The 27,261-nt window shown below is 45.2% G+C and overlaps 1 protein-coding gene across 3 annotated transcripts in view; it reads left to right on the forward strand.

The window, feature by feature from the left end:
* Positions 1–27,261, forward strand: part of MYO5A (myosin VA) — an 847,747-nt gene that overhangs the window by 604,603 nt on the left and 215,883 nt on the right. For all 3 annotated transcript variants that reach the window (XM_085644171.1, XM_085644172.1, XM_085644173.1), the window contains exon 14: positions 4,963–5,046. In XM_085644171.1, the coding sequence (XP_085500297.1) occupies positions 4,963–5,046 (84 nt within the window). The remainder of the gene's footprint in view (positions 1–4,962; positions 5,047–27,261) is intronic.

Here is a 27,261-nt window from a genome sequence, read left to right on the forward strand (position 1 = left end):
ATATATATATACACAAAACAATCAACACTGAGATAACAGTATTCTCACTCCACAGACGTTAATCAAAACAATGAGTATTCTATCTTCATTTCTTTCTGAAAGTTTTATTCTTTTTTTCTTTTGCAGACACAAAATTAGAAGAAATGCCAACATGTGTTTCGGGCACACTGCGCTTCTTCAGGGCTTTTCATATTCCTTGAAACACCTTGTGTATTGACTTTTTTCCTTTTTATGTTGTGCGTCTCCTTACTGCTCTTGGATTCCTTAATAATTATTAGAGTCCCCTGCAACATGCAGTATATTCCTCTGGACTTGTTCTGGCACAATACAGTTCAAGATTAGCGCCCCTTGACACGGTCGCTAGGTTTCCAGACCTTTTCCCGGCCGTTGACCCTCCAATTTTAGCAGGACCTGCTAAAATCGGAGGGGCAACGCCCGGGAAAACGTCTGGAAACGTCTGGAAACATAGCGACCGTGTCTGCAAAAGAAAAAAATAATAAAACTTTCAGAAAGAAATGAAGATAGAAGACTCATTATTTTGATTAAATAAACGGCTAGTTTATTTGATGCCTCATTGATCAAATTGGAGTACCTAGCCACCGCTTCATTGGGGTCGTCAGTCAGCACTGGTAGAGAGGATTCTAAGGTCTCTTCAAAAACCTTTCCTATCCATTTTATTCCAGGCCCGAAGGATTTAACTTGTCCGATGTTAGAGATCGCCAATTTGATTGCTGTAGTTAGATGCTAAATCTTACATCCATATGATCAGATCAAATAACCGGAACGGCGCCACTTAAATTGTAAGTCTGGGTGATTTGAAAATGTTGCATCCGGAGTGTGACCCGCAATATGAGTAGGGAGGTTCACCAATAACTTTAAGTCAACATTAGTCATATTATCAATGAGCAGCTTGGAATTTTTGTTGGCCATATCGTCTAGGTGAAAGTTAAAATCCCCTAATATGGTGTAGTTTGTGTATTGTATACTTGTCTCCGGAAGTCACTAAGGGCTTCAAGAAACTTTGTTTTAGGTTTGGGGTAGATATAAATACATAGGCCATAATACCTGGCATTCTGGTTTAGTTTACAATTAAAAGCAAGAGCTTCCCACCTAGACATTGTGGAAGATTCACAGATCATATCAAAACTGTCTCTGTAAATTATTGCTAAACCATCAACGCGTTTTCCCTCTCAACCTGACCTGGGGAGTGCATTGGCTAAGTCTGGGTCGGAGAACCTATTCTCTCAGGTTTCTGTTAGAAAGGAAATCTCGGGGGCAAGGTAATCAAAAAGTGAAATTTTGTGTTTAGTAGCTGATCGTGTGTGATAGTACTGTACCATTTTTTAAAATTTTGTTCTCCTTTAAAAAAAATTATCAAATTAATTTTCATTAATAATTGACATCAACATATATTTTTACTGATTTATTATAAAGTTTAACAGATGCTTCTCATTTTCTGTATACTTTACAAAAGGAAGCTCTCCACCAGTGCTCTATTTGGGCCGGAGCTTTCCGGTGCTGAGTACCAGCACTTAATTGGTTTCCGGTGCTCGGCACCGGCACCTAATTGTCAAGACCACATTTAGGGCAGTCTGCCACAAGGTGGCGCTGCTCATGTAATTTAGAGATTAACAGTATAATAGTGTTTAGGAAAACAATATACATTAAAAAAAATTACTAATACCTGCCTCCCCAGCCATTCCTTTAGCTTTGGGGACCTGGAATAATCTGAACTGTCGCATTCACATGCGAGAGAGATGGTCAGTAGTTGTTTTGGCAGCGGTGACAGGGGTGATGGGTGGTGCAAGCTGCAGTGGCCTCCTGGTCAGAGCCCTGGCACTTCATATTTTACAAATTAAGCACTGCTCACCACTCCAACTGTGGATCCTCCTTATGGTAAACTATTGGGAAAACTAAAAAAGTTTATTTAACTCACAAAATATTTTTACATTAAATATTCATGTAAATATTTATTGTATATTTAAAAAATGCCACAGCACTATTAACTTAATGTTGGATTAAATCTTAGATTCATTTTAAAATAATTAATAAAACATTATTTTTTGGTATTTAATTTAAACATAAATGCCTAACAATGGTGATTTATTATGCATTTATACTAATTAAAAGTTATGTATTGAATTAATTAAAAATAATGTAATCATATTTTTCAAAACATTAATATCGAAACCGCTGAGGATTAATAAGGCGCCAGTCCCAGGTGGGTTACAGGTAGTTTCAATAAAACTTTCACAATTCTCCTGACCCCGCCATCCTCACAAATTTATTTAATATCTTCTCAAAAGAACTAGGGTCACTCGTATTATGCCAGAAGTAAACATCTGCCTCATATTTAAACATGGTAAAGACCCCAAACTCTGCACCTCCGTCAGAACTACAGCCCCGCCTCATATAAATGTCAAGATTTTTACAAAAATATTGGCTACACTATTAGAACAGTGTTCGGGCTGGACTGTTCCCATGAGGCACAGGGTCAAGACTGATTTGTATATAGCTGTGTCTGAACTGGGGTGGCGAAGGTAGCCAAAGAATGGCGATGGATTCAACCCAGATCTGTGACTGGGGGTGAGTATCTGAAAAGTTTCAGCGCTCCGTCCATCATCTCCTTGTGCTTGCTTTGTTCGCCCTAAGTTGGCAGGGTATGCCCAGACGTGGGTCCCTTGCTCACTTTGACACTGGATTTAAGGTAGCCTGCCTGAAGAGGGCTGTTAGCCCGAAACCGGTTCCAGGATGCTTGTTTCCGGTCCAGGGAAGACATGGCTTGGCAGTTCAGACTGGACTGTTCCCATGCGGCATAGGGTCAAGACTGATTTGCATATAGCTGTGTCTGACCTGGGGTGGCGAAAGTACCTAAAGAATGGTGATGGACTCAACCCAGATCTGTGACTGGGGGTGAGTGTCTGAAAAGTTTCAGCGCTCCGTCCATCATCTCCTTGTGTTTACACTATTAGAACACCTTCTTCCAGTTCTGATACAACTGGATTCGCCAGTATTCCTTTTAAATCGCAAAACATATAATAACTTAAGTAGGGTTGTTCTCCTGGCATGTAAAAAGTCAACGCCAGTGGTCCAAGTGCTTACCATCATGTTATGCAAATGTTTTATTTTGCTGTTACAATGAAATCCCAATATTTTTTCACAAAAGTTTACTTACATAGATATAGGATATTAATGCGGCGTGTAACTCCATAGATAAGTGGGTTAGGGAGGCATTGGACATGGTGGCACCCTTGACCAACAGCCCTCCGTGCAGGCGGACTAAATCCGCACCGTGGTTCAATGAAACTTTAGGATTAGTAAAAAAAGTGCCTAAGCGCCTGGAGCGCATATAGAGGACTGACTTCTCAGAGTATAATAAGGCTTCGTATAAACCTGTGCGGCCAACTACAAGGATAGAATAGAGCAGGCAGAGAGCTCTTCCAAAGAATGATTTGCTGTTTTTAAGGATCTATCCTCACTGACGAGAACAGAGACACCCATGACACACTCATCCGAGTTCTGCAGTAGAATTGAAGACTACTTTGCGGAGAAGGTAGCTAAGATACTTTTCCGGCTGAGGCTCAGGATGGGAGGAGCTGCCAAGTCGAATGCACCACGGGGAATGTGGCAAACTGCTTCTCTAAATTCGATCTACCCTCAACGGTTGATCTCAAAGCCATAGCTTCTAGTATTAAATAGGGCTCTCCTACGGATCCAACGTCACCTGAGATCATGAGAGCAGACCTGGATATCTTACTGCTGTATATAGGACCACTTCTTGAGCTCTCCTTCTCCGAGGACGTGGTCCCTAAATCTTGGAAAGAGGCAATCGTCCTCCCTCTACTGAAAAAGCCTGGAGCTGATCCCAGCCAGCCGGAAAACCTGGGCCCGATTTCACTTCTGCCTTACTTTTCTAAAATAGCAGAAAAAGTGGTGAACTTAGTTAGTTGCACACATGAACCAGCAAAACTTACTTCACTCCTCACAATCGGGTTTCAGAGCGACATACTCTACGGAGTCAGCATTGCTCCTTACCACCGAGTCCATACGTAGGCGCGTGAATGAGACACAGACCGCGGCCTTCTTTCTGTTGGACCCAAGTGTGGTCTTCAACACGGTTTCCCACCATCTACTTTTACAACGTCTTAGAGTAGGAGGGTTAGATAATGTCGCACTCAAATGGATGTCCTCCTTCCTGCAGGACAAGAGCTTCCAGGTGATACAGCGTCCACACATTTCCAAAAGCATAGTGCTGCCTCAAGGGGTCCTTCAGGGCTCCACCCTGAGCCCCACCCTTTTTAATCTATGTGTCACACGCCTGGCAGAGATTGTTGAACTTCACGGCATCACCATTGTGTCATATGCTGATGACACGCAACTGGTGGAGTCATTGTCCCACGCCTCTGACGGAGCAGCCGCTAAGTTCTAGGAGAGTTCCTAGGGGGAAGGCTCTTGATGACCTGCACTGGCTTAAAGTCGGGAAAAGAGTCCTTTTTAAAGCTCTATGCATCAGCCACCGTATTTTACAGGGCAAAGGCCCAAACTATTTGCATGGCTTACTTACCCCGTATACCCCCTCACGCCAGCTCAGATCAGCCGGGACCTATCTGGTCAAAGTCCCTAAGATACATAATGTCAGAATGGGAGCTCGATCTTTCAGCTATCTGCAGCGAAGAATTGGAATGCTCTCCCTCTCTCTCTCCGTTCGGAATCTTCTGAAAACATGCCTGTTCTAGGAATAGGTCTTCTCTCTGCCCTCTTGCCATATAGAGTTCTGCTCAGCGCAGGGACACACTATTATAGTGTAACCATGCACTTTATAAGTGTCAATATTATTATTAGACAAAAATGACATTCTTTGCATGAAAGTCATCATCTGTTATTTAAAACTTTTTTTAATGATCTGTCTTCATCCTAAACTAATAAGCATGGCAAAATAAAATGTGTTTCATTTATTTTTAGGTTGAGTATCAATGTGATGGATTTTTGGAAAAGAACAAGGATACTGTGTTTGAAGAACAAATCAAGGTTATTAAATCAAGTAAGGTTAGTGTTCTGGTGAATTATTTTCTTGTATAAATGAAGCCTTGTCAAATATTTGCTTAAATGTCGAACAGTTTCACAATGAAATTGAAGATCTTTTAGAATATTAACTGGATGAAAAATGTTGTGCCTTATTTGATTGTACAACTGCAGTATATTTGAAATATAAAAGTAAGGTCTACCTTGAGCAACTCCTACTGTGAATTGACAGTTCTAATGATCTAAATTCTGATCAAGTTAATGGTTAATAACTTTCCTCGTAGCTGAGAAATGTTGTGATACTTTGGATAATACTTTACTTGAAGGTTCTAGGTATAATAATCATGCACAGTTAAAATAATGGATCCTTGTTGAAATACATGGGTTTATTCATGTCGAGTGCTTGAACGCAGAAGTGAGGTCATTAATACCGCTCCTTTAAATGAATTTAGAACAGACAAACTATGAGGGATGGATTGATATTCACATATCCTCTCTGGGCCAAAGAAAGGTTGCTGCAAATTAAATGTTGCTATAGAGAGAGGTATGGGATTACATATGGATGTGCAGCGAAGACATCTGTGGGTACAACTAATGTCTGCAAGATGCACGATGGACGACGGTGGTTTTCTAGAGAAAAATAGACCAATTTTCAAATAACAAAAGCTTAAGATTTCTGTGCTTTTCCACCCTTATTTAAAGTCTCTCACACTTGCAAGAGACCAGTGTGGGTATCCTTGTACTATGGATGCTAACAGTATGCCACTTTCAGCCTGTACCAAGGGTGCAAAACACACACATACACACACCACACACTTCGAGAGATCTTTTCATAATGTGCTGGCCAGTTGCCCAATTCTGTTCTTACTGCCTTATACAAGTACCAACTAATAATAACAAAAACCTGATTGGTGGCAAAGGACCTGAACATGTTTTATTTGAAACGAGCTGTTATTGTGATGCAGGGCACGACATTCGTTTTAAATGACTTACATACAGTACTGCACAGGCCATGATTTTAGATTCCACAGTAGGGTGTGAATTAGCACTCTACAACATTAAAACAATGACTGTCTGATGGGCTCAGCATGAAGTGCCTACTCAACAGACATGAGTTTTTCCCTTTCCTCAGAAGGGTCTAGAGCTGTGCATTAGAAACAACAATGTATACTTTTCAATGCTACCTTCAGTCTCCCAGCATCTAAAATTCCTTTACACATGTACAAACTTCAATAAAGATAATAATTAGGTTTACACGGTTACCTCACACCCTATGGCACCCAGGCAAAAATAAGATATTTTTCATTTCAAGTAAAAAATCCATGTCATTCGATGTTGATTGCTTTTCAGGGCTATGGACTGCCAAGAAAAACCCTATTCATCTGCAGAGGCATGAGATGCAAGTAAATATCCAAAAGTGTACTCACAATTTCACTGCCCTGCATGGTTCTTTGCATTTTTCACAAGTTAATATTTGCATATATCTTTTTGCAATAGCATCCAGCTCCAAAGGAAACCCCATGTATGTATTCAAAAACTTTTTCAGGCTTTATTGACTTGGAACACTGGACCACAGTTTACATCATTAAAAAACAGGGGGAGGTAAGAGGAAAACTTGACAAAAAGGCCCGCCCTCCTACTGGTCAGGTTCCAACAAACAAAAGAAGGCCTATCTGTTCTGACGTGAGCTAACCCTCCACAGGATGATGAGAAAAAAAACTTTTGTTTGTTTAGATCCCTTACCCACCACTTACGAGGTTCACGGGAGCACAGCGTAGTATATTATGATGGTGGAAGCAAATAGGAGGGCGAACAACCATCTCAACGCATGTGTTACAACGCATGCTTTTACGTAGTGTGCCGTCACAACACATGCAACGTTACGACGCGTGCGTTCACTACGCACGCCATTACATCGCATGCGACGTTACAACGCATGCTTATACACCGACGGGTCGTGCGCCGGGACGGGCTCCGGGAAGGTTGTGCGCCGGGGCGGGGAGACAACGCTGGAACCACGTCGAGAGACGGGTAAGGATGACGCTGGACTCGTAGTCTTTTAGGGTTTAGGGTAGTTGATGGGGAGTGTAGTGGAGGGTAGTATTTTAGGCTTTAGGGATTAGGGTTTAGGGCTTAGGGTTGAGGAAGTAGTATATCGTAGTGTTTTAGGCTTTAGGCATTAGGGCTTAGGGTTGAGGAAGTAGTATATTGTAGTGTTTTAGGCATTGGGGCTTAGGGCTTAGGGTTAAGAGTAGTGTAGGGTACTGTTTTTGGCTTTATGGGTTAGGGCTTAGGGTTAAGAGTACTGTAGGGTACTGTTTTTGGCTTTAGGGTTAGGTGTTAGGGCTTAGGGTTAATAGTAGTGTAGGCTTTGGCCTTAGGGGTTAGGGCTTAGGGTTGAGGTCGTAGTGTAGGGTCGTTTTATAGGCTATAGTGTTTAGGACTTAAGGCTTAGTGTTGAGGGTAGTGTCAGGGGGTCGTACTGTGTTTGATAGGTTCCGATATTAGTGTTTGGGGGCCATTAGGGAGAATTTTGCGATGTAATTGAATGCATGGTATTTGTGTGCGTTGAAAAGGTATTTTGTATGCATGTAAAGGGGAATGCGATGTCATGGTTTGCGTGGTATATGCATGCGCTGTAACGGTGCATGCGATGTAAAAAATGCGATGTGATGGCATTCGTTGTTTTTGTTTGCGTTCTATCGTCATACATCCAATAGGAGTGGGAGGGGTGTGTAGAGCATTAACCCCTTCGCTGCTAGGCTTTCCCCCCCCCACCCCCTGCCCCCCCCCCGGTGCTAAGCCTTTTTTTGGCTATTTGGGGTAGTTCGCGCTTAGGCCCCTGTAACATTTTAACGACGTAAGGCATCCACGCCAAATTTACGTCTTTTTCTTCCAACATCATGGGGATTCTAAAGGTACCCAAGTTCTGTGGATTTCCCTGGAAGGGACCCAGAAATGAGCCAAAATACAGCTAATATAATATTTTTATTTTTTTAATGGGGAAAAAAGGGCTACAGATGAAAGTGTCTGTTTTTTTCCCTGCCAATGGTATCCACAAAAGGGTTGTGGTGCTGAAATCACCATCTTCCCAGTTTTCAGGGACAAGCAGACTTTTTTCAGAAAACCACATTTTTTACACAGTTTTGGCTTTTTTCTGGGACGTAGCCTATTTTTCTATTTTTTGTGCCTTCAACCTCCTTCCAGGTAATGGTAGAAATGGGTATGAAAGCAAGAATGGATCCTGGAAAGCTATACATTTTAGAAAAGTAGAATTCTGAATTCAGCAAGGGGTCATTTGTGTAGATCCTTCAAGGTTTCTTTATGGAAACTAACAGTTGAATATAAGAAAAATTGAAAATTAATTTGACAAAAACAGCCATTTGTGTAACCGTTATTATGACAGCTGACCTTTCTCGTTGTGGGGATATATAGGACTTGCAGGTTCACCAAGAACCCGACGAACCTAGAGCCAATAACTGAGCAGCGTCTTACAATGGTTTTTTATCATGCACCGGGTATATAGCAATTAATTTGGGAAAATATATACATGGAAAAATCGGTATGAAAGACACCTATGTATTCCTGAAATTGGAACAAAATATAGAGTTTAGAAAAGTAGCTATTTGCACATTTCCGAAATTGTGAGTACCCAAACTAGCATGAGAATTAAAGGTCATTTTTCAAAATGTCTTCTTTTTTACACATTGTCTTTCATTTGGAAGGCATAAATGCATTCAAAGTCAATAGGTACTAACAGTTTCTCTACAATTCTGTGTTACCCTAAGTCTCCCGATAAAAATGGTACCCCACTTGTGTGGGTAGGCCCTAGTGCCCGCGACAGGAAACGGCTCAAAACGCAACGTGGACACACTTTATTTTTACAGTGAAAACTGACCCAGAGTGCCTAGCTGTAGATTTTGAACCCTAGCTCTGCCGGCACCTAGGGAAACCTATATATTTTTGAAAACTAGACACCCAGGGGAACATAGGATGGGGTGACTTAACTGGCTCTCGCCAGTTTCTGTTACCCGGAATCCCTTGCAAACCTAAAAATGTGTCCCAAAAAACAAATTTTCCTCACATTTCTGTGGTGGAAAATTCTGGAATCTGCGTGGATCCACAAAATCCCACCCACCCCACATTCCCCAAAGTCTTCAGAGAAAAATGGTACCTCACTTGTGTGGGTAGGTCTAGTGTCCGCGAAAGAAAACCGCCCAAAACAAAATGTGGACACCACATTTTCACAGTGAAAACGGACCCTTTTTTTGCAAAGTGCCTAGCTGTAGATTTTGAACCCTAACTCTGCCAGCACCTAGGGAAACCGAGCAAACCTATACCTTTTTGTAAACTAGACACCCAGGGGAATCCAGGATGGGGTGACTTGACTGGCTCTGACCAGGTTCTGTTACCCAGAATCCCTTGCAAACCTAAACATTTGTAAAAAAAAACACATTTTCCTCACATTTCTGTGGTGGAAAGTTCTGGAATCTGTGTGGATCCACAAAATTCTACCCACCCCGCGTTCTCTAAAGTCTTCCGAGATAAATGGTACCTCACTTGTGTGGGTGGGTCAAGTACCCGCGACAGGCAAGGGCATAAAACCTATTGAGGCGACATCAAAATTACCTATCACAAAACAACCTGGATTTGCAAGGGGGGGTTCCTATGAGATTTTGGCCTCAGGCTCGGCGGTTATCTAGGGAAACCTACCAATCTCACACATTTCTGAAAACTAGACACCCTGGGGAGTCCAGCAAGGTATGGGTTGCATGGGTCCCCCAATATTTCCCTACCCAGAATCCCCTGCAAACCTCAAATTTAGCTGAAAAAAAATTACTTTTTTCTCAAAATTCTGTATTGGAAAGTTCTGGAATATGCCTGGATCCACTAATTTCCTACCAATCCGCATTCCCCCAGATCTCCTGATAAAAAAGATACCTCATTCACGTGGGTGGGTCAAGTACCCTCGACAGGCAAGGGCCCAAAACGTATTGAGGAGACATTAATATTATCTATCTCAAAACAACCTGGTTTTACAAGGGGCTAACCTGGGCTCGGCGGCCATCTTGGGAAACTACCAAACCCACACATTTCTAAAAACTAGACATCCAGGGGAGTCCAGCGAGGTATGGCTTGCATGGATCCCCCAACGTTTTCCTACCCAGAATGCTGTGCACATCTCAATTTAGCTGGAGAAAAACAAACTTTCCACATATTTTTGGGTGGAATCACCAAGCCGGCTCAAATGTCCTACCCCACAGTGTTCCCCTCAGTCTCCCAAGTAAAATGATACCTCACTTGTGTGGGTGGGGCAAGGGCCTCTGACTGTGAATAGCCCAAAACATAGGGATTAAGGGTATAGCACTGAGAATTCTAAGCGCTGAATTTGTTAAGAAATACGTTTTTAGCCAAATCTGCATTGGACACCCACACAAGCGAGGTATATTTGGCACGGTTATTTTCAGCTAAATTTGAGGTTTTCAGAGGATTCTGGGTAGGGAAACGTTGGGGGATCCATGCAAGCCATACCTCGCTGGACTCCCCCGGATGTCTAGTTTTCAGAAATGTGTGGGTTTGGTAGGTTTCCCTAGATGGCGGCGAGCATGGGGCCAAAAAATCAGGTTGCCCCCAGCCCCCTCCCTAAACCAGATAGTTTTGTTATAGGTAATTTTGAAATCTCCACAGTACGATTTGGGCCATTTCCTGTTGCAGCCATGATGCCCACCCACACAAGTGAGGTACCATTTTTATCGGGAGACCTGGGGGAACGCTGTGTGGTAGGAAATTTGTCAGCCCGGTGATCCTACAACTTTCCCACACAGAAATGTGAGAAAAAAATTATTTTTGTCAACAAAATTTGAGGTTTGCAGGGGATTCTTGGTAGGGAAATGTTGGGGGACCCACGCAAGCTGTACCATGCTGGACTCCCCCAAGTGTGGGTTTGGTAGGTTTCCCTAGATGGCCACCGAGCCCGGGGCCAAAAACTCATGGAACCCCCCTTGCAAAACCAGGTCGTTTTGTGATAGGTAATTTTGATGTCGCCTCAATAGGTTTTGGGCCCTTGCCTGTCGCGGGCACTAGGTCTACCCACACAAGTGAGGTACTATTTTTCTCTAAAGACTTTGGGGAATGCGGCGTGGGTTGAATTTTGTGGATACACGCAGGTACCCGAACTTTCCACCACAGAAATGTGAGGAAAATGTGTTTTTTGACAAATTTTGAGATTTGAAAGGGATTCTGGGTAACAGAACCTGGTGAGAGGCAGACAAGTCACCACATCCTGGATTCCCCTGGGTGTCTAGTTTTCAAAAATGTATAGGTTTGCTAGGTTTCCCTAGGTGCCGGCAGAGCTAGGGTTCAAAATCTACAGCTAGGCTCTTTGCAAAAAAAGGGTCAGTTTTCACAGAGAAAATGTGGTGTGTCCACATTGCGTTTTGGGCCGTTTCTTGTTGCGGACACAAGGCCTACCCACACAAGTGAGCTACCATTTTTCTCGGAAGACTTTAGGGAATGCAGGGTAGTTGGAATTTTGTGGATCCACACAGACCCCAGAACTTTCCATCACAGAAATGTGAAGAAAATGTTTTTTTTTTTTAACTAAGTTTGAGGTTTATAAGGGATTCTGGGTAACAGAACCTGATGAGAGGCACACAAGTCACCCCATCCTGGATTCCCCTTCGTGTTTAGTTTAAAAAAATGTACAGGTTTGCTAGGTTTCTCTATGTGCCGGCTGCGCAAGGGGCCAAAATCCACAGGTAGGCACATTGCTAAAAACAACTCTGTGCCTAGTGGGCTTTCTGCCGCCCTGGGTGGGAATCGGGGGTGGGGGTAAGGGTTGCCCCGATATGCCCCCAAGGGGGGCAGAAAGACTGTGGCTATTTCTGTGGAGCATGCGGCATTGGTATGCCCATACTGTGCAACCCCACCCTCACGCATAAAAAAAGCCAGCGTAATCGCTGGCACCTAGTGGGCTTTCTGCCCCGCCCCCTGTGGGGCGGGGCAGAAAGACTATCGGCATTTGTTGGTGGAGGTGTGGGCATTGGCATTCTGGGCTGACCTCACCCCTGAATTAAAAAAAATATATCCTGAGGCCTAGTGGGGGAGCAGATAAGGGGCTGTTGCCCCAATATGCCTCCGGGGAGGGGCAGAAAGACTGTGGTAATTGTTTTTGGGGTGAGGGCATTATCATGCCCATTCTGGACAGCCCCCACCCCTACATTACATATAAATTCCTGATTTCTAATGGGCTTTCTGCCCCCCTAGGGGCAGATTGGGGGCTACTGCCCCCGGGGGGCAGAAAGACTGGAATTTCACTGGGGGTGGTGGCATTGCGATGCCCATATTGGGCAGCCCCCACCCAAACATCAATAAAAAAACAAAGTCACTGGTTTCTTGTGGGCTATCTGCCCCCCAAGGGGCAGATTGGGGGCTGCTGCCCCCATCTGCCCCCGGGCGGACAGAAAGAATGACATTTCTCTTGGGGGGGGGGGGGCATTGCCATGCTCATTTTGGGTAGCCCCCACCCCAACATCAATGAAAAAAATAATCCCTGGTTTCTAGTGGGGTCTCTGCCCCCCTCCATCCCCCCGGGTGGCAGATAGGGGAATACTGCACTCATCTGCCCCGGGGGGCAGAAAGACTGGAATTTCACAGGGGTGGGGGCACTTTCATACCTATTTTGGGCAGCCCCACACCAACATCAATAAAAAAATGAATCCCTGGTTTCTAGTGGGATTTCTGCTCCCTGGGGGGGGAGAGGGCAGATTGGGGGCTACTGCTTCCATCTCCCCCCCCCCCAAGGGGGGGCAGAAAGACTGTTGTGCCCCCAAAAATATGGGGGGAGCAAAGGCCCTTGCCCAAGGGGCCGCTCCCCCCTCCCTGGTGCTAGTGGGTGGATCCCTGCTTGGGGATTGCCCTCCTGGGGTGATCCCCAAGCAGGGATCCACTAGGGAAGGGTACCATTGGAAAGGGGAGATTCTCTACTTTCCAATGATACCTCTCCCAAGTGTTTATGTACTCGGGGGGCTGAGATAGCCCCACGACCACTGAAACACTAAAACTGAAACTAAGTTTCAGTTGCGTTGTCAATCTAATGATGACAGTGCGCGATCGTCATTAGATTGAAAATGAGGGAAGGGCCTCGGGAGGTTGGAGAAGCTCTTCCCCACCTCCCGGGGCCCCAAAAAAATTGGAAATAGCTCTGCTGCAAACAGCAGAGGGATTTCGTGCCCCTGTCCTCATGACGGAACCATTCTGTCGTGAGCACTGTAGGGGTTAAAAATAACTTCCTAGTAGGTTAGTGAATCCTTTAATCTATCCTCTAGGCGTATGTTTACAAAATGGGGAGAAAGTGCGAAGTCTAGGTGGTAATGTACCTGCCTTCCTATGGACCTATAAGTTTTAAGCCAATCTCCATGGTTTTTTATCAGGACCAAGAAATTAGCTCCCTAATACCACCCGTAAGGTAATGCTCCTATAATTCCAGCACACACACTGAATGCTAAATAATAAATATGAATTGATCACACCTGTTTTGTTGCTTAATACCTTTTTAGTATTACTGCTTAATACCTGTAATATAAAATGGGAGAATTAAACTGCCATACGTGTTGTTCATTTTTTTAGATTGGAAAATGGAAGCCTGAGGTCACCTGGTCCGCAACTTAGGCTTTATCATTGATGATCAACTTTCAATGATGCAACAAGCTGTGAAGGTGGCCTCAACTTGCTTCACTGTCCTTAAATGGCACAGGAAAATCCTCTGGATGTTGCCTACTTCCACTCAAAGAACTGTGGTCCAGGCTCTTGTTACCTCCAGATTGGATTATGGCAACATCCTATATTTAGGAGCCAATAAGGATGTGGTACGTAAACTGCAGATGGTGCAGAATGCGGCTGCTAGGCTGCTTTGCCAGGTCCCCAGAATGGTTCCTATTTCTGGTTATCTTCGGGACCTTCACTGGCTCAGGGTGGAAAATTGAATAAAATTCAAAGCCCTGAGCTAAATGGTTAAGATCAAATTAGGCAAAGCTCCCCTATACCTCAATATCTTAGCTCATCCTTCCGTACCATCGCGCCTTCTCCGCTCTGTCACTCAGGCCAAATTTTCGGTCCCTAGGACCAGATTGTCGCGAATGGGGGGTCGGTCCTTTTCTTATTTGGGCCCCTCTATGTGGAACACTCTCCCTTTGCTGCTTCGAAATGACAGTCTACGGGAATTTCCTAAAGCGTTTAAAAACCTCGCTGTTTAATCAATAGAGCCCCAATCCCCAACCCTCTTTCTGCTCCTGTCAAGCGGCGCCGGGAAACCTTCGGGCAGCTGTTGCGCCTTACAAGAATAAATAACATAACATAACATGTTGGTTAGCTGCTGGCCAAGGGAAAGGGGAAATGGATAAGAAAGAAAGCACAGGACATCACCACTCTCACTAATTGCTCTGCTGGGCACTGACGTCTAGCGGGTGATAGCAGATATCCAAAGATAAGAATAAGATCTTTAATATGTTATCAACAGATTGCAGAGACTATAACATGCCATTTTTAATTGTAAAATTCTAGGATATCTCTATGTCTTAGACTCTCTGTTTTCTTGTGAAACTCCGAAATATCTTATATCTGAAACATCAATATTATATCAATCAATCATAGTTTTTGTAAAGCGCACTACTTACCCGTTAGGGTCTCCAGGCGCAGGGGGGTGGGGAATGCTGCTACTGCTCTAAAAGCCAGGTCTTGAGGAGTCTTCTAAAGGTCAGCAGGTCTTGGGTATGCTGCAGGTGGATGGGGAGGGTGTTCCACGCCTTGGCGGCGAGGTGGGAGAATGATCTGCCACTGGAGGTCGTTCTTCGGATGTGGGTTGCGAGGTCGGCAGAGCGGAGCTGGCGGGTGGGGGTGTAGAAGCTGAGTCGTCTGTTGAGGTAAGCTGGTCCGGTGTTGTGGAGTGCCTTGTGTGCATGGGTGAGGAGCTTGAAGGTTATCCTCTTGTTGACAGGGAGCCAGTGCAGGTCTCTCAGGTGGGGTGTGATGTGGCTGTAGCGAGGGATGTCAAGGATCAGGCGTGCAGAGGCGTTCTGGATGCGTTGAAGCCGTTTCTGGAGTTTGGCCGAGGCTCCTGCGTAGAGGGCGTTTCCATAGTCCAACCTGCTGCTGACGAGGGCCTGGGTGACCGTTCTTCTCATTTCGGTGGGGATCCACTTGTAGATCTTGCGGAGCATGCGGAGGGTGTTGAAGCAGGAGCACGAGATGGCGTTGACCTGCTTAGTCATGGAGAGGATGGAGGCGAGGATGACCCCTAGGTTGTGTGTGTGGTCGGTGGGTGTTGGAGCTGTTCCTAGTGTGGCCGGCCACCAGGAGTCGTCCCAGGCCGAAGGGATGGTTCCGAGGATGAGGACCTCCGTCTTGTCCGACTTCAGCCTCAATCGGCTGTTCCTCATCCATTCGGCGATGGCTTTCATTCCTTCGTGGAGTTTGGTTTTGGGGGTGAGGGGGTCATTGGTGAGTGATAGGATCAGCTGGAGGTCGTCGGCGTAGAAGATGATATTGAGGTCATGTAGTCGGGCGACGTGGGCGAGCGGTGCCATGTAGATGTTAAACAGCGTTGGGCTGGAGGATGAGCCTTGAGGTACGCCGCAGATGATCTTGGTGGCTTTGGAGCGGAAGGGGGGGAGGCAGACGCTCTGTGTTCTGCCAGAGAGGAAGGAGGTGGTCCAGTCCAGGGCCTTCTCTTGGATCTCGGCGTCGCGGAGGCGTTTGCGTAGTGTGCAGTGGCAGACTGTGTCGGAGCCAGCTGACAGGTCCAGGAGGATGAGGGCCGCGGTTTCTCCGTTGTCTAGCAGGGTCCTGATGTCATTGGTGGCGGCGATAAGGGCAGTTTCGGTGCTGTGGTTGCTGCGGAACCCGGACTGGGACAGGTCCAGGATGCTGTTCTCCTCGAGGTAGCGGGTCAGTTGTTTGTTGACGGTCTTCTCGATGACCTTCGCTGGGACCGGGAGCAGTGAGATGGGCCGAAAGTTCTTGGGGTCCGCTTTGGGTTTCTTGAGTAAGGCGTTGATCTCAGCATGCTTCCAGCTCTCCGGGAAGGTTGCTATCTCGAAGGAGATGTTGATGGCTTTCCGGAGATGGGGTGCGATGGCGGTGCTGGCTTTGTTGAAGATGTGGTGTGGGCATGGGTCTGACTGAGATCCGGAGTGGATGGTGATCATGATTTTGATGGTGTCATCATCGTTTATGTTGGTCCAGGAGAGCAGGCGGTTGGTGCGGACGGTGATTGTGGGGGCGGAGATCTCAGTGGTTGTCAGGGTGGTCGTGGCGTTGAAGCTGTCGTGGATGTCTGCGATCTTGCAATGGAAGAAGGTGGCCAGCGAGTCGCCCAGGTCTTGCAAAGGTGGGATGTCGTTGATGTTGGAGCTGGGGTTGGAGAGTTCCTTCACGATGTTGAAGAGCTCTTTGCTGTTGTGTGCGTTGTTGTCTAGGCGGTCTTTGAAGGAGGCCCTTTTGGCGGATCTGATGAGGTGATGGTGTCTGCGGGTGGCGTTCTTGTGGGCTGCGTAGCTGCCTGGTGTTCGTTCGCGGAGCCAGTTCTTCTCTAGCTTTCGGCAGGTTTGCTTGGAGGCCTGGAGGTCTTCAGTGAACCAGCTGGCTTACTTGCTGGTGTGGCTGTTGGAGGGTTTCCTGACTGGGGCGAGGGTGTTGGCACAGTCGTTGATCCACTGTCTGAGGTTGCGGGTGGCGGTGTCTGGGTTGGTGGGTGGGCTCTGGGTGAGGGTGGTGGTTAGCTGGTCTTCGGTGACTTTGCTCCAGGAGCCCCTGTTGGGTGCGATGGTGCGTGGTGGGTTTCCGGAAGGTGAAGTGGATGCAGCGATGGTCGGTCCAGTGGAGTTCAGTGGTGTGGTTGAAGGAAACGTGGGGACTTGCGGAAAAGATGGGGTCAAGCGTGTGGCTGGCGGAGTGGGTGGGTGTCTGAGTCCGAGGTTGGCGAGGTTGTCGATCAGCGTGGTGGAGTTGGTGTCGTTGTTGTTCTCGAGGTGGAAGTTCAGGTCCCCGCGGAGGATGTAGTCTGTGGAGGTGAGGGCGTGTGTGCTGACGAAGTCGGCGATGGAGTCGCTGAACTGTGGTCAGCGTCCGGGGGGTCTGTAAACGAGGGTTCCTCTGAGGGTGGTGTTGGGGTCGGTGTGGATCTGAAAGTGCAGGTGTTCGGCGGTGCTGAGGGTGTCATCGGTGTTGGTCGAGAGTGTTCCTGTGGACGATGGCGATTCCTCCTCCTACTCTGTTGGTGCAGTCCCTGCGGTTGATCTTGTAGCCTTCCGGGATGGCTATGGCGATGTCGGGTGCCAAGAAGGGGTTCAGCCAGGTCTCCGCCAGGGAGGCGACATCTGGGGAGGTTGAGTCGAGTAGGTCCCACAGTTCAACGGCATGTTTGCGGGCGGAGTGGGTGTTGAGGAGAATGCATCTGAGGTAGTTGGGTCCTTTCCTGGTCGGTGGGTTGGCGTGCCGGATGCTGGGGAAGCTGTAGTTCCGGCACTTGGGTGAGCTTCGGGGCGGCCAGGCAGCAGGTGCGTGATCGTCCGGCATTGAGTGCGTGGAGGGTGCTGGAGTCGTAGCGGAGACGGGCGTCGTGGCGTTCGCGGGGGCCAGGGGTTCTGGCGCAGGGCACGGACCAGGCGCGGACGGGCGCAGACGGGCTTGCATTAGGCACACCTTCGGCGCCCCAGCGGCAGCCATATAAGGGGAGGTGGAAGGGAGGAGCAGCTGGGAGGCGGAAGTGGGGCGGCGAATGGGCGTGCAGGGGGGCGGTGCTGCAGGGAGGCAGCGGCTGGAAAACGGGCGAGAGACGGCGGAGGGAACAGAACGCAAAAGGGGGAAAAAATCAGTAAATGAGGCAAAGCAATGACAGCACAGGCAATTACAGAAGGGAACACAGCCAAAGCAGTAATTTAAGGCAAAAGAGGAAATTAGCGCAAAATGAGACAAGGAGTCAGAGTGCTGAGCAGAACCAAAGGAGCAAGCCTGGCCTCCAACTCGCGTTTGGAGGCAGCAGCAGCGAGCTGAGTCACGGGCACAACAGGTGGTGCTGTTGCGGCGTGGGGAGCGACCTGCCTGGGAAGCAGGGTCAAGGGTCGCATATATATGAAATCAAGGTCATAAGGATTTGGAATCATCATACTCCTTCCACCGATAACTAAATTTAGTTTTGGGAGAATACACTTCTGCTTTGAATATATATATATCACTTAAAAAACCATAGGTTTCACACATGTTATAGTTAGCTGTACATTTCACTCGTAAAAAACCAATGAAATTCCACGTTATAGTTAGATCAGGTAACTATAACTTGCGCGCCCACAATAAACTGCTGATGACGTCACATATTACATCACTCATGACATGGTCAGTGACATCACTCATGACATCAATGATGACATCTGAAATTACACATTGTGGATTGCGGTCGCGCAAGTTATAGTTACCTGATCTAACTATAACGTGGAATTTCATTGGTTTTTTACGAGTGAAATGTACAGGTAACTATAACATGTGTGAAACCTATGGTTTTTTAAGTGAATTTGCAAGGTTTTGTAAATGATAATTCCTAACTATAACGTGTGTGAAACCTATGGTTTTTTCAGTGAATTTGTACGGTTTTTTAAATGCTAAGTTATGTATTTATTTTTTATTTTTTTTTCTGGTTTTTCACTGTGCGCACACCCTCCGCGCACGGTGCGCTTCGCGCACCGAGCGCCCACGTTGCGCAGTGCATGCCGTGTGCGCCTCGCCTTTTTTTACACAGTAACATTTGTTTTCTTCGCCCTTGTGGGTCCTTTAATTTATTTAATAAATGTGATTGTTACTTCTTTATTTTTTTATTTTTTTTTTTTTTCCTGTGCGCGTACGGTAAGCTTACCGTACGCGCACTCCGCGATTTTTTTAAAAAATTATTAAATGTATTTTTCGTACTTTTGGGTCCTTCTTGGACCCCCTGACAAACACTAGGGGGTCTGCAACTCTCTTCGTTGCCCCCTTTTCACGTTCCCCACCTTTGTTTCTCAGTGCGAGAGACAGAAAATGGCGGCCGACACTTCCTGATTTCGACCAATTCGAATGTTTACAGTCATGTAACCACCAATCAGAATTGAGCTCGCGCACGGCACCGTACGCGTACGGTAAGCTTACGGTAAGCGCACGGAGCGCGCTTACAGATATATATATTGATTTAAATGCTATTTTCTCAGGAACTGCTGAACAGATTTACACCAGACCTACAAAAGGCACATCCTTGACCTGAGGACTACCTCTCTGCCAAATTTCAAGTAATTCTGTTCAGCCGTTCGGGCTGTAGCTCGGACTAAAGGTCCTATGGGAAAATGCATGGGGAAAACGCGTTTTGGGACCCCCCTTTTTTCTCAGCCCCCGCTTGACTAATCCCCCCCGAGACTTTCAGGGTAGGAGCGGAGCGTAGCGCCCCATTAGTTTTTAAACTTTCGCGAGGATTCGTCGACCGGCGCCAAAGTTATTCCAAATAGAATGTTGCGGATTTCCTATGGAAACACGGTCCTAACTATAACTATCTACTGGCGACCGCCAGTAGATTATATATATATATATATATATATATATATGTATGTGTATATATTTATAGTTTTACTGAAACTGTAAGTTGATATTGCCACAAATTGATCACTTCCCTAATCTCATACCTCTACTTTCATACAATATATGCATCATGAGAAAGCATCAAAGTCTTTTTAAAGCAAGAAGGATGCATCTCATTCCTCGCATTGATAAGCAAAGGTGTGCATAAACATATATGTGTATACACCACAAAAGATATCTTTAAAGTAGTACTTTAACAAAGAGTTTCTTTCCAGACTACGGTTGGATTCCTACAAATACTTTAACGTATACAGTTCACGCTTAATGCACGCCCAAAAAAGTTAACAAATAATCTCCAAAGGTTACCATAAATTCTGGCAATAAAGTCCTGGCTGCAGCAATGGAGTATTCTCAATGGCCTAAAAAGGACGCTCTGGTCCATAAAGAACTTGTTAACGTCAAATCGGCTGCCTCCATTTGCAACCATTGTGAACGTGTGGCTTCATGTGAAAGTAGTCCACCACTCTCATTGCATCCTGTAAAGACGCAAATCCTCTCGGTAAGCATTGTCAGCACTCCATGTTAGCCATTCCTTCCTTTGGATGTCTGCAAGACCTGCTAGATTGTAGTATTTCACTTGCATGCCTGCTAGCACAGAACGTTAAAGGCAGGTCACAGATCATAAGCATTTGCCATAGAGTGTTGGAAACAGAAGTATTTAGGCTAGTTCCGAAACATTTACTTAACATTTTTAGGTTTGGAATTTCATGACTTAATAGAAAGTACTACTGTTGGGACCTCCAATGGCACATAGCATCCTTTTACTTATATGTTGGTGGTGTCTTCCTTTACATTTTTCAGGTTTAGGTTTTGAGCAAGGCCTGTGCAGATGAAACGAAATAAATGTGACACATTTACTATGTTAATGCTTCTGGAAACAAAAAAGCAGAAACCGTGGCCTTAATGACATGAGCTGGCTAATGCTTCCTTCCTAAAATCAAAAGGAGGTGCTAAAGTGTGTAGAGCAATTTATCAAGTTTAAATATTGTGTAGAAATGATTTGTTGTTACTCATTTGCTTTGATATATTTACATTGCATTTCATACTGATTTGCTTTCGTTTTCTTTCCCTGGGTTGATTTTCCTGATCACCAGAAGGTAAACAAACTCTGCAGTGCAGTATTTACCTTTGCTAACCTGCATTTATGCCTGCATGGACACAGTTGGAAGTGACACATAGCAGACAGCAGGAGGAAATGCTAAGTCAGCTTCACAATGCATGGCCCAATTGCTTTCATGTAGAGTCTTTGTGACGCACACATGGAAAACCTTGCCTGTTAGAGGCCCTAGAAAGTGGGCCTCGCGTGCTAAGCTAATGCTTGTTTTGAGAAAACAAACTAACCGCTGAATGGAGGTGGTATGTGAACGTGTGGCCTTTCAGTGGCTAGGTGGAGCCGAGGTGCCACTCGATTGAGCTTTTGGAATTTTCTGCCAGGCAGTAATTAGCTCGTAATACAGTGCATCCTTCTGCAAAAACCGTGTATTCACAATTACACTTTACTTTCAAACAGGTTTCTACATTGAGAATTGCTGTTGACTGTGACACACATTTGGGGTAGAATTCAGTCTCCGGTGTTATCGATGTTTTTTATCCTCAGCCTCTGTTCTGATTTACTGTTGATAAGGAAACAAAAAAATGTTGTGTTTCAGCTTCCACTGCAATATCCTGGTCAACCGTCTATCACTGCTCCCCCGAGAGGAGTCCATAAATTAGTCACGCGATTGCAATTTCAAATGTCATCAATCCAGGCAGAAGCAGACCTCCATGTAGCTGCACACGGGTAAACATTCTGATGTACTTAACAAAAATCCCAAGGGCCACACTTACCGATAGTCCGCAATAGCCTTTCCAAATAACAGTCAGTTGGCAACGGAGAAGGTTCAAACGTTTTATTGGCCAAAGCAAAACTCTACATAGAGGAGCCTCGTCGATCCTCACCCATCAGGTGCGCCGAGGAAGACCGCTGGCTCCTTGACAAAACCACACTTATATATATAACAGATTCAGCATACAAAGCCATACAAGTGGAAAAATACCAGTTAGTCCATGGGCTCCTGGATGAGCTCATACAGTGTTAAGTTTCAGCCTTAGACAAAGGGTTGCTATCCATACAGAGGAGGTCGGCAGGGTGACTCCCTTTTCGTCCCAGGGCCTGAAGGAATTTGCTTGATACGCCCTACAGCAGATGTGACCTTGGGCCTCGGCCGTAAATACAACTAACCTGTCTCGGGGCTGGTACGAACTAAATCATGAAGATGGTAGGCAAAGGAAACCACGTGATCTGAAACGTGGTCTATCACAGACCAAGATGGCTACAGTATGGTTTTCGGCCCTTTTGTCATGCAGTGAGAAACGAAAGAAATATGCTTCTTCTAGAACCTATCAATAGGTGTTTATGCGATTAGAATACTGTCATAGATACATTGTGCTAACTTTACATGGTGTGAATAAACAGAACAAATGATTTTTATCCTTCAGATCGGCCCTTTTAGCATAATGTAGCTAACATACCAACTTAATCTTCAAAGATGCCTTCATCTATCTGCATCATGTCGTGTATTTCCTTCTGTACTAACTGAGTGCCTATCTTTGCTGGGTTTGGTTTGGATTCGGGAAGGGCAAGAAGAAGTCGATTATTGCAATAAGAACAGCAGGCAGGTCCACATTGTATGCAGACACAACAGGTGAAAAGGAAACCTGCTATACTCAAAAGGATAATGAGTAATTTCCATCCCCAAGTGGCAAAGAGGCCCCAGAACCAGCTAGAAATGGACCAGGTACCGGTATCTGTATGAATTTCAGATGCTAAGCGGTGCAGTTTTTGAATGGCTAAATGCACAGAGGGGGCGGAGTCAGGTATATACACACAGCAAGAACTGCCAATCACTCTGCATGCTCCTCCACGATCAGCTAAGATAACGTCTAAAATCATACGGTTTTGAAGAGTTAGGAGCCTGGTCGCTTGAAGCTCCTCAGTTATGTTAGTTAGTATTCCTGCAGTGATATTCACTACTCCCTCTACTACTCTAGATAATCTTCTGATTTCTTTACTAGTCAAAATGGGTCCCCATATGGGCAGGACTCCTTTCATTATGTCCACAAAGTGTTGTGCAGGAGTATCGGTCTGATCAGTAGCATCCCCCGTAGTAGCTCTCTTTCCTAAACTCCGCCGGTTCCGTGAATGGGTTTTATGATAGTCAGAAGGGGCTATATAAACTGGTGGGTATAGGAAAGGCAAATAGCATCTACCTGACCATCTTCTGGGGAGCCATGTGTATGCATTTTTCCCGCATACAAAATACACATTTGGAGGAGTAAGCATTGGTGGGCTGCTGAATGTTCGTAATCTGTACGTATAATTGCATTTACTAAACCCAACTGATAGGTGACCAGTGCCATGTATACAGAAGGAAGATGATGCATTCAATACAGGGACCGGAATGACCTTATCATCTGATACATTTCGTTCCTGAAAATATTTAAAATACTCAGTGAAATTGAAAGACATAAAATCCAACACTTCATCCCTTAACCAAGTGTCATTTGCATATTCAGTATACTCATTCATGCAAGCAGTTGGGTCTAGAGTACCATCTGTGCCATCTTCATTCGGAGTGAATCCCTGGTGTACTTCTATATATGCTAAAATCATTTCATAATCCTTTTCTGAAAATCTGTGCTCATCAACAGTATAGTGCGTATATATCATTGACAGTAACTTAAACCAGGCTTCGCAACTGCCTAGATATGACAAGGGCATTGAAATAAAAAGGTCATGCTTGTGCATAACCGAGGGGAGGAGGCCACAGACCCAGCAATTTGTAGCATTAGTCGAGCTATGGGTCTGGTGCAACATTTCGATAAAAGCATTCTTTACATATGTCTGACGATGTCTTTCCTTATGCGGGGCGTAAATATGGAAATGATGCTCTTCAGGAACAGGAGTAGAGGTTATAAGGGTGTGCACAGGGTGACGACATTCTAAATAAATGAACACACCTAAACATGTCACTAGTGATTTAGCTATTATAGTTATGAACACTATCTTGATACGCAAACTCCAAGTAGAAAACATAGGCATATAAGGGTGTAAAGGACGTGGTGCTATAGGTCGCTCCTCTTCGGGAACAAAGCGAGCAAAAGGATACATTCTTGCTAAAAGTTCAAATATAATCTAAGGGGAATAAGTCTACTTGCAGTCCAACCTGCCAGAGGGTGCTTCTTTCCTGTGTCTGTTTTAGAGCCTCACAGGCAGACTCCTATTGTTCATAAAAAGAAAAAAATACAAAAACTTCTCGCGTTGGAGTTGTACTTGACACAACTCTTTCTGAAGGACTCCACCTTGGCCCCACTAACCGATCAATGTCTCTATTTTCTTTCTGAACAGAGCTTTACTGAAAGTTTTTCTTACAGACAACAAAGCTAACGGTAAGAGATCAGGCCATTTCAACCCGGTGGTCTCTTGCAATTTTGCCAATTTCAGTTTGATAATCCCATTATACTTTTCTACCAACCCCGCTGATTGGGGCTGGCGAGCAGCGTGAAATTTCTGATTAACGGATAAGCCTTTACAAATATGTTTAATAAGGTCGGCATTAAAATGCTTTCCGTTGTCATTCCAGATCACACGTGGTAAACCATACCGAAGAAAAAATTCCTTTACTAAAGCTTTGGCTGTGGCTAGAGCGGTATTCTCCTTGGTGGGGTATGCTTCCACCCATTTACTGAACGCACAAACCACTACTAGAACATACTTGAGATTATTTACCCGCTCTAATTGAATGAAGTCCATTTGTAACACCTCAAAAGGTAAGGTAGGAGGCGCAAAATTACCTTTCAGAACAGGGACACTACCTCCTGGATTATGCTGTAAACAAATCATACAGTTCTGGACCAAATGTGTTGCAGTCTTACTGATATTGGTGTTATACCACACAGGATCTAGTACTGCACAAATACCTTTAACACCTATATGCGCAGGGCCATGTGCCATGTATACTATTACATTCACAAATGCATTTGGCAGTAACCACCTGCATTTGTCTGACAGGTCAACCCAACATCCATTTTCGTCTAGTTTCCCTATCTGCTCTTGCCAATGTACTAGCTCTTCAGGGGTCGCTTCTTGTTGTATTTCTCTAACACTATCCATAGTGTTATTGAATATTTCTGTTTCTACTATTCCTCTCGATGAACTGGTTACAAACATAGAGGTAGTGTTTGATTGGGCAGTTTCTTTAGCGATTCTGTCAGCAAATGAATTTCCTTTGCCTACAGCATCAACTACAGCTTTATGGGCGCTACATTTAACAGCAATTTCTTTTGGTAAAGTCAGAGCAGTCAACAGTCTCAGAACCAACGGGCCATTGCTTATTTTCTGACCATGTGAAGTAAGGAAACCTCTTTCTGCCCATAACCTCCCAAAGCTATGTGCTACGCCGAAAGCGTATTGGCTATCGGTATAGTCATTTACTCTCAAACCTTTACTTAACTCACAAGCTCGAAGCAAGGCTACTAATTCGGCAGCCTGGGCAGATTGATAAGACACTTTAGCTGTTTCAACTACAGTCTGGAGAGTGGTGATCGCATAGGCGGATGTGGTAGTGCCATTCGGTAACTTAAAACATGAGCCATCGACATATAACTCCCCTTGTGGGTCAGATAACGGAGTGTCTGTCAGGTCTATCCGTCCCTTCGTTTCTTCCTCTGTCCGAAATATACAGTCATGTATGTCCTGATTTTGCTCTTCCGAAGGGAGGGGTAGTAACGTGGCAGGATTCAGAGTAGCACTTCTTTTGATAGTGATGTGGGGTGCAAACAGGGTCAATTCATACCCTGTAAGACGCGCACTAGTTAGGTGCTGTGTCTTGGTCCTGTTTAATAATACATCCACAGCGTGAGGCACCATCACTGTGAGATCAGTATTCAGGACAAGCCCTTCTGATTGTCGAATTGCCACCGCAACAGCCACCGTGGCCCTTAGACAACTGGGAAGTGCTCTGGCGACATTGTCCAATAACGCCGAAAAATATGCACAAGGTTTTTGCTTACCACCAAAACCTTGTGTTAACACAGACAGCGAGCAACCGTCCACCTCATGCACATCGAGTGTAAAAGGCTTCCGGTAGTCAGGAGTGCCAAGCACAGGAGCAGAACAAAGAGCAGATTTCAGAGAGACAAAAGCATCCTGACATTCAACAGTCCAAGGTAAAGGTTCATGCACATCCTTAGTTGTCAGATATAGTAGGGGTTTAGTCAGAAGGGAAATGTTAGGAATCCACTGGCGACAATAAGAGGTTATGCCAAGAAAAGCGCGGACATCACGTTGCGTGCAAGGAACAGACATGTTAGATATAGCTGTTATACGATCAGGAGTTAGACGCCTACCCTCCTTCGACAGGAGATGACCTAAATAAGTCACCTCCGGTCGACAATATTGAAATTTAGACAAGGATACCTTATTACCATGGTTGGCCAAATGCTGCAGCAATTGAACTGTAGCATCCCGGCAACCCTGTTCAGTATCCGAAGCCACCAATAGATCATCTACATATTGTAACAGTACGTTACCATCAGGCAAAATTAGAGTATCCAATAGGGCTTTGAGCGCTTGACTATAAATACTAGGGCTTTCTGTATAGCCCTAGGGAGCGCGACAAAATCGGAAGCTGTGACCAGCTAATGAGAATCCGAAAAGATATCGGCTATCAGGATGAATGGGAATGCTGAAGAAAGCCTTTTTCTGATCAATCACAGTGAAATATTGAGCTGTAGGAGGAATCATAGTTAATATGGTGGTTATATCAGGCACCACGGGATACTGAGGCACCACAATCTTGTTAATTTCTCGCAAATCAATCACAAAACGAATACCTTCACGTACTTGGGCATGCATATCTCCACCGAGCAAAATTGGCGGCATCACACTGATATAGCTACACTTAGGCATAGGCAATTGGCAGGTGCTATTTCCTCAGAGCATAGAAAATCATTGACCAAACCTATAAAACCGGTCTTACAGGTGTACGAAGCTAAAGCTATAGGCTCCGCCTTATATGGTGCTGAGCTCTGGGGCTTTGAGAAGGTTGCTGCTCTTCAATCCTCAGAAAATAAATTTTTAAGGGCAATAACAGGCCTTCCTAAAAGCACCCCATTGTTGCCTCTTAAATATGACCTGGGCAGAAAAGCAATCTCAGACTTGGTACAACTGCGCCCTATTTTGTATTGGCGCAGGATATGGACAACTCCTGCCCTTTCTCACTATGTAGATGGTTTTTTAGATATTATAAGGTCAGATGCTTTCCATAAAATAGAATGGTTAACGGCACTTAGGACATCTTTGTGTAAACTTGGTTTGCGCACACTTTGGGATGACCCGGCGGGAGCAAGCTTTCCGTCTAAAAGCACCTTAAAGAATATATATTGGGAGTCGGCTGCTAGACGGAACTGGAGCAGCTTGTGTGCTGGTTCCATGACTGCAGACTTTATGGAGGTCAAGATGTATCCTTGTCTGGAACCATATTGGGATATCATAACGAGGCCCCTGGAAAGAAAGCTCCTTTTCCAATTGAGAGTAGGCGCTCTTCC

Source organism: Triturus cristatus, chromosome 3_1, assembly GCF_964204655.1.
Source record: "Triturus cristatus chromosome 3_1, aTriCri1.1, whole genome shotgun sequence".
Lineage (NCBI taxonomy): Eukaryota > Metazoa > Chordata > Amphibia > Caudata > Salamandridae > Triturus > Triturus cristatus.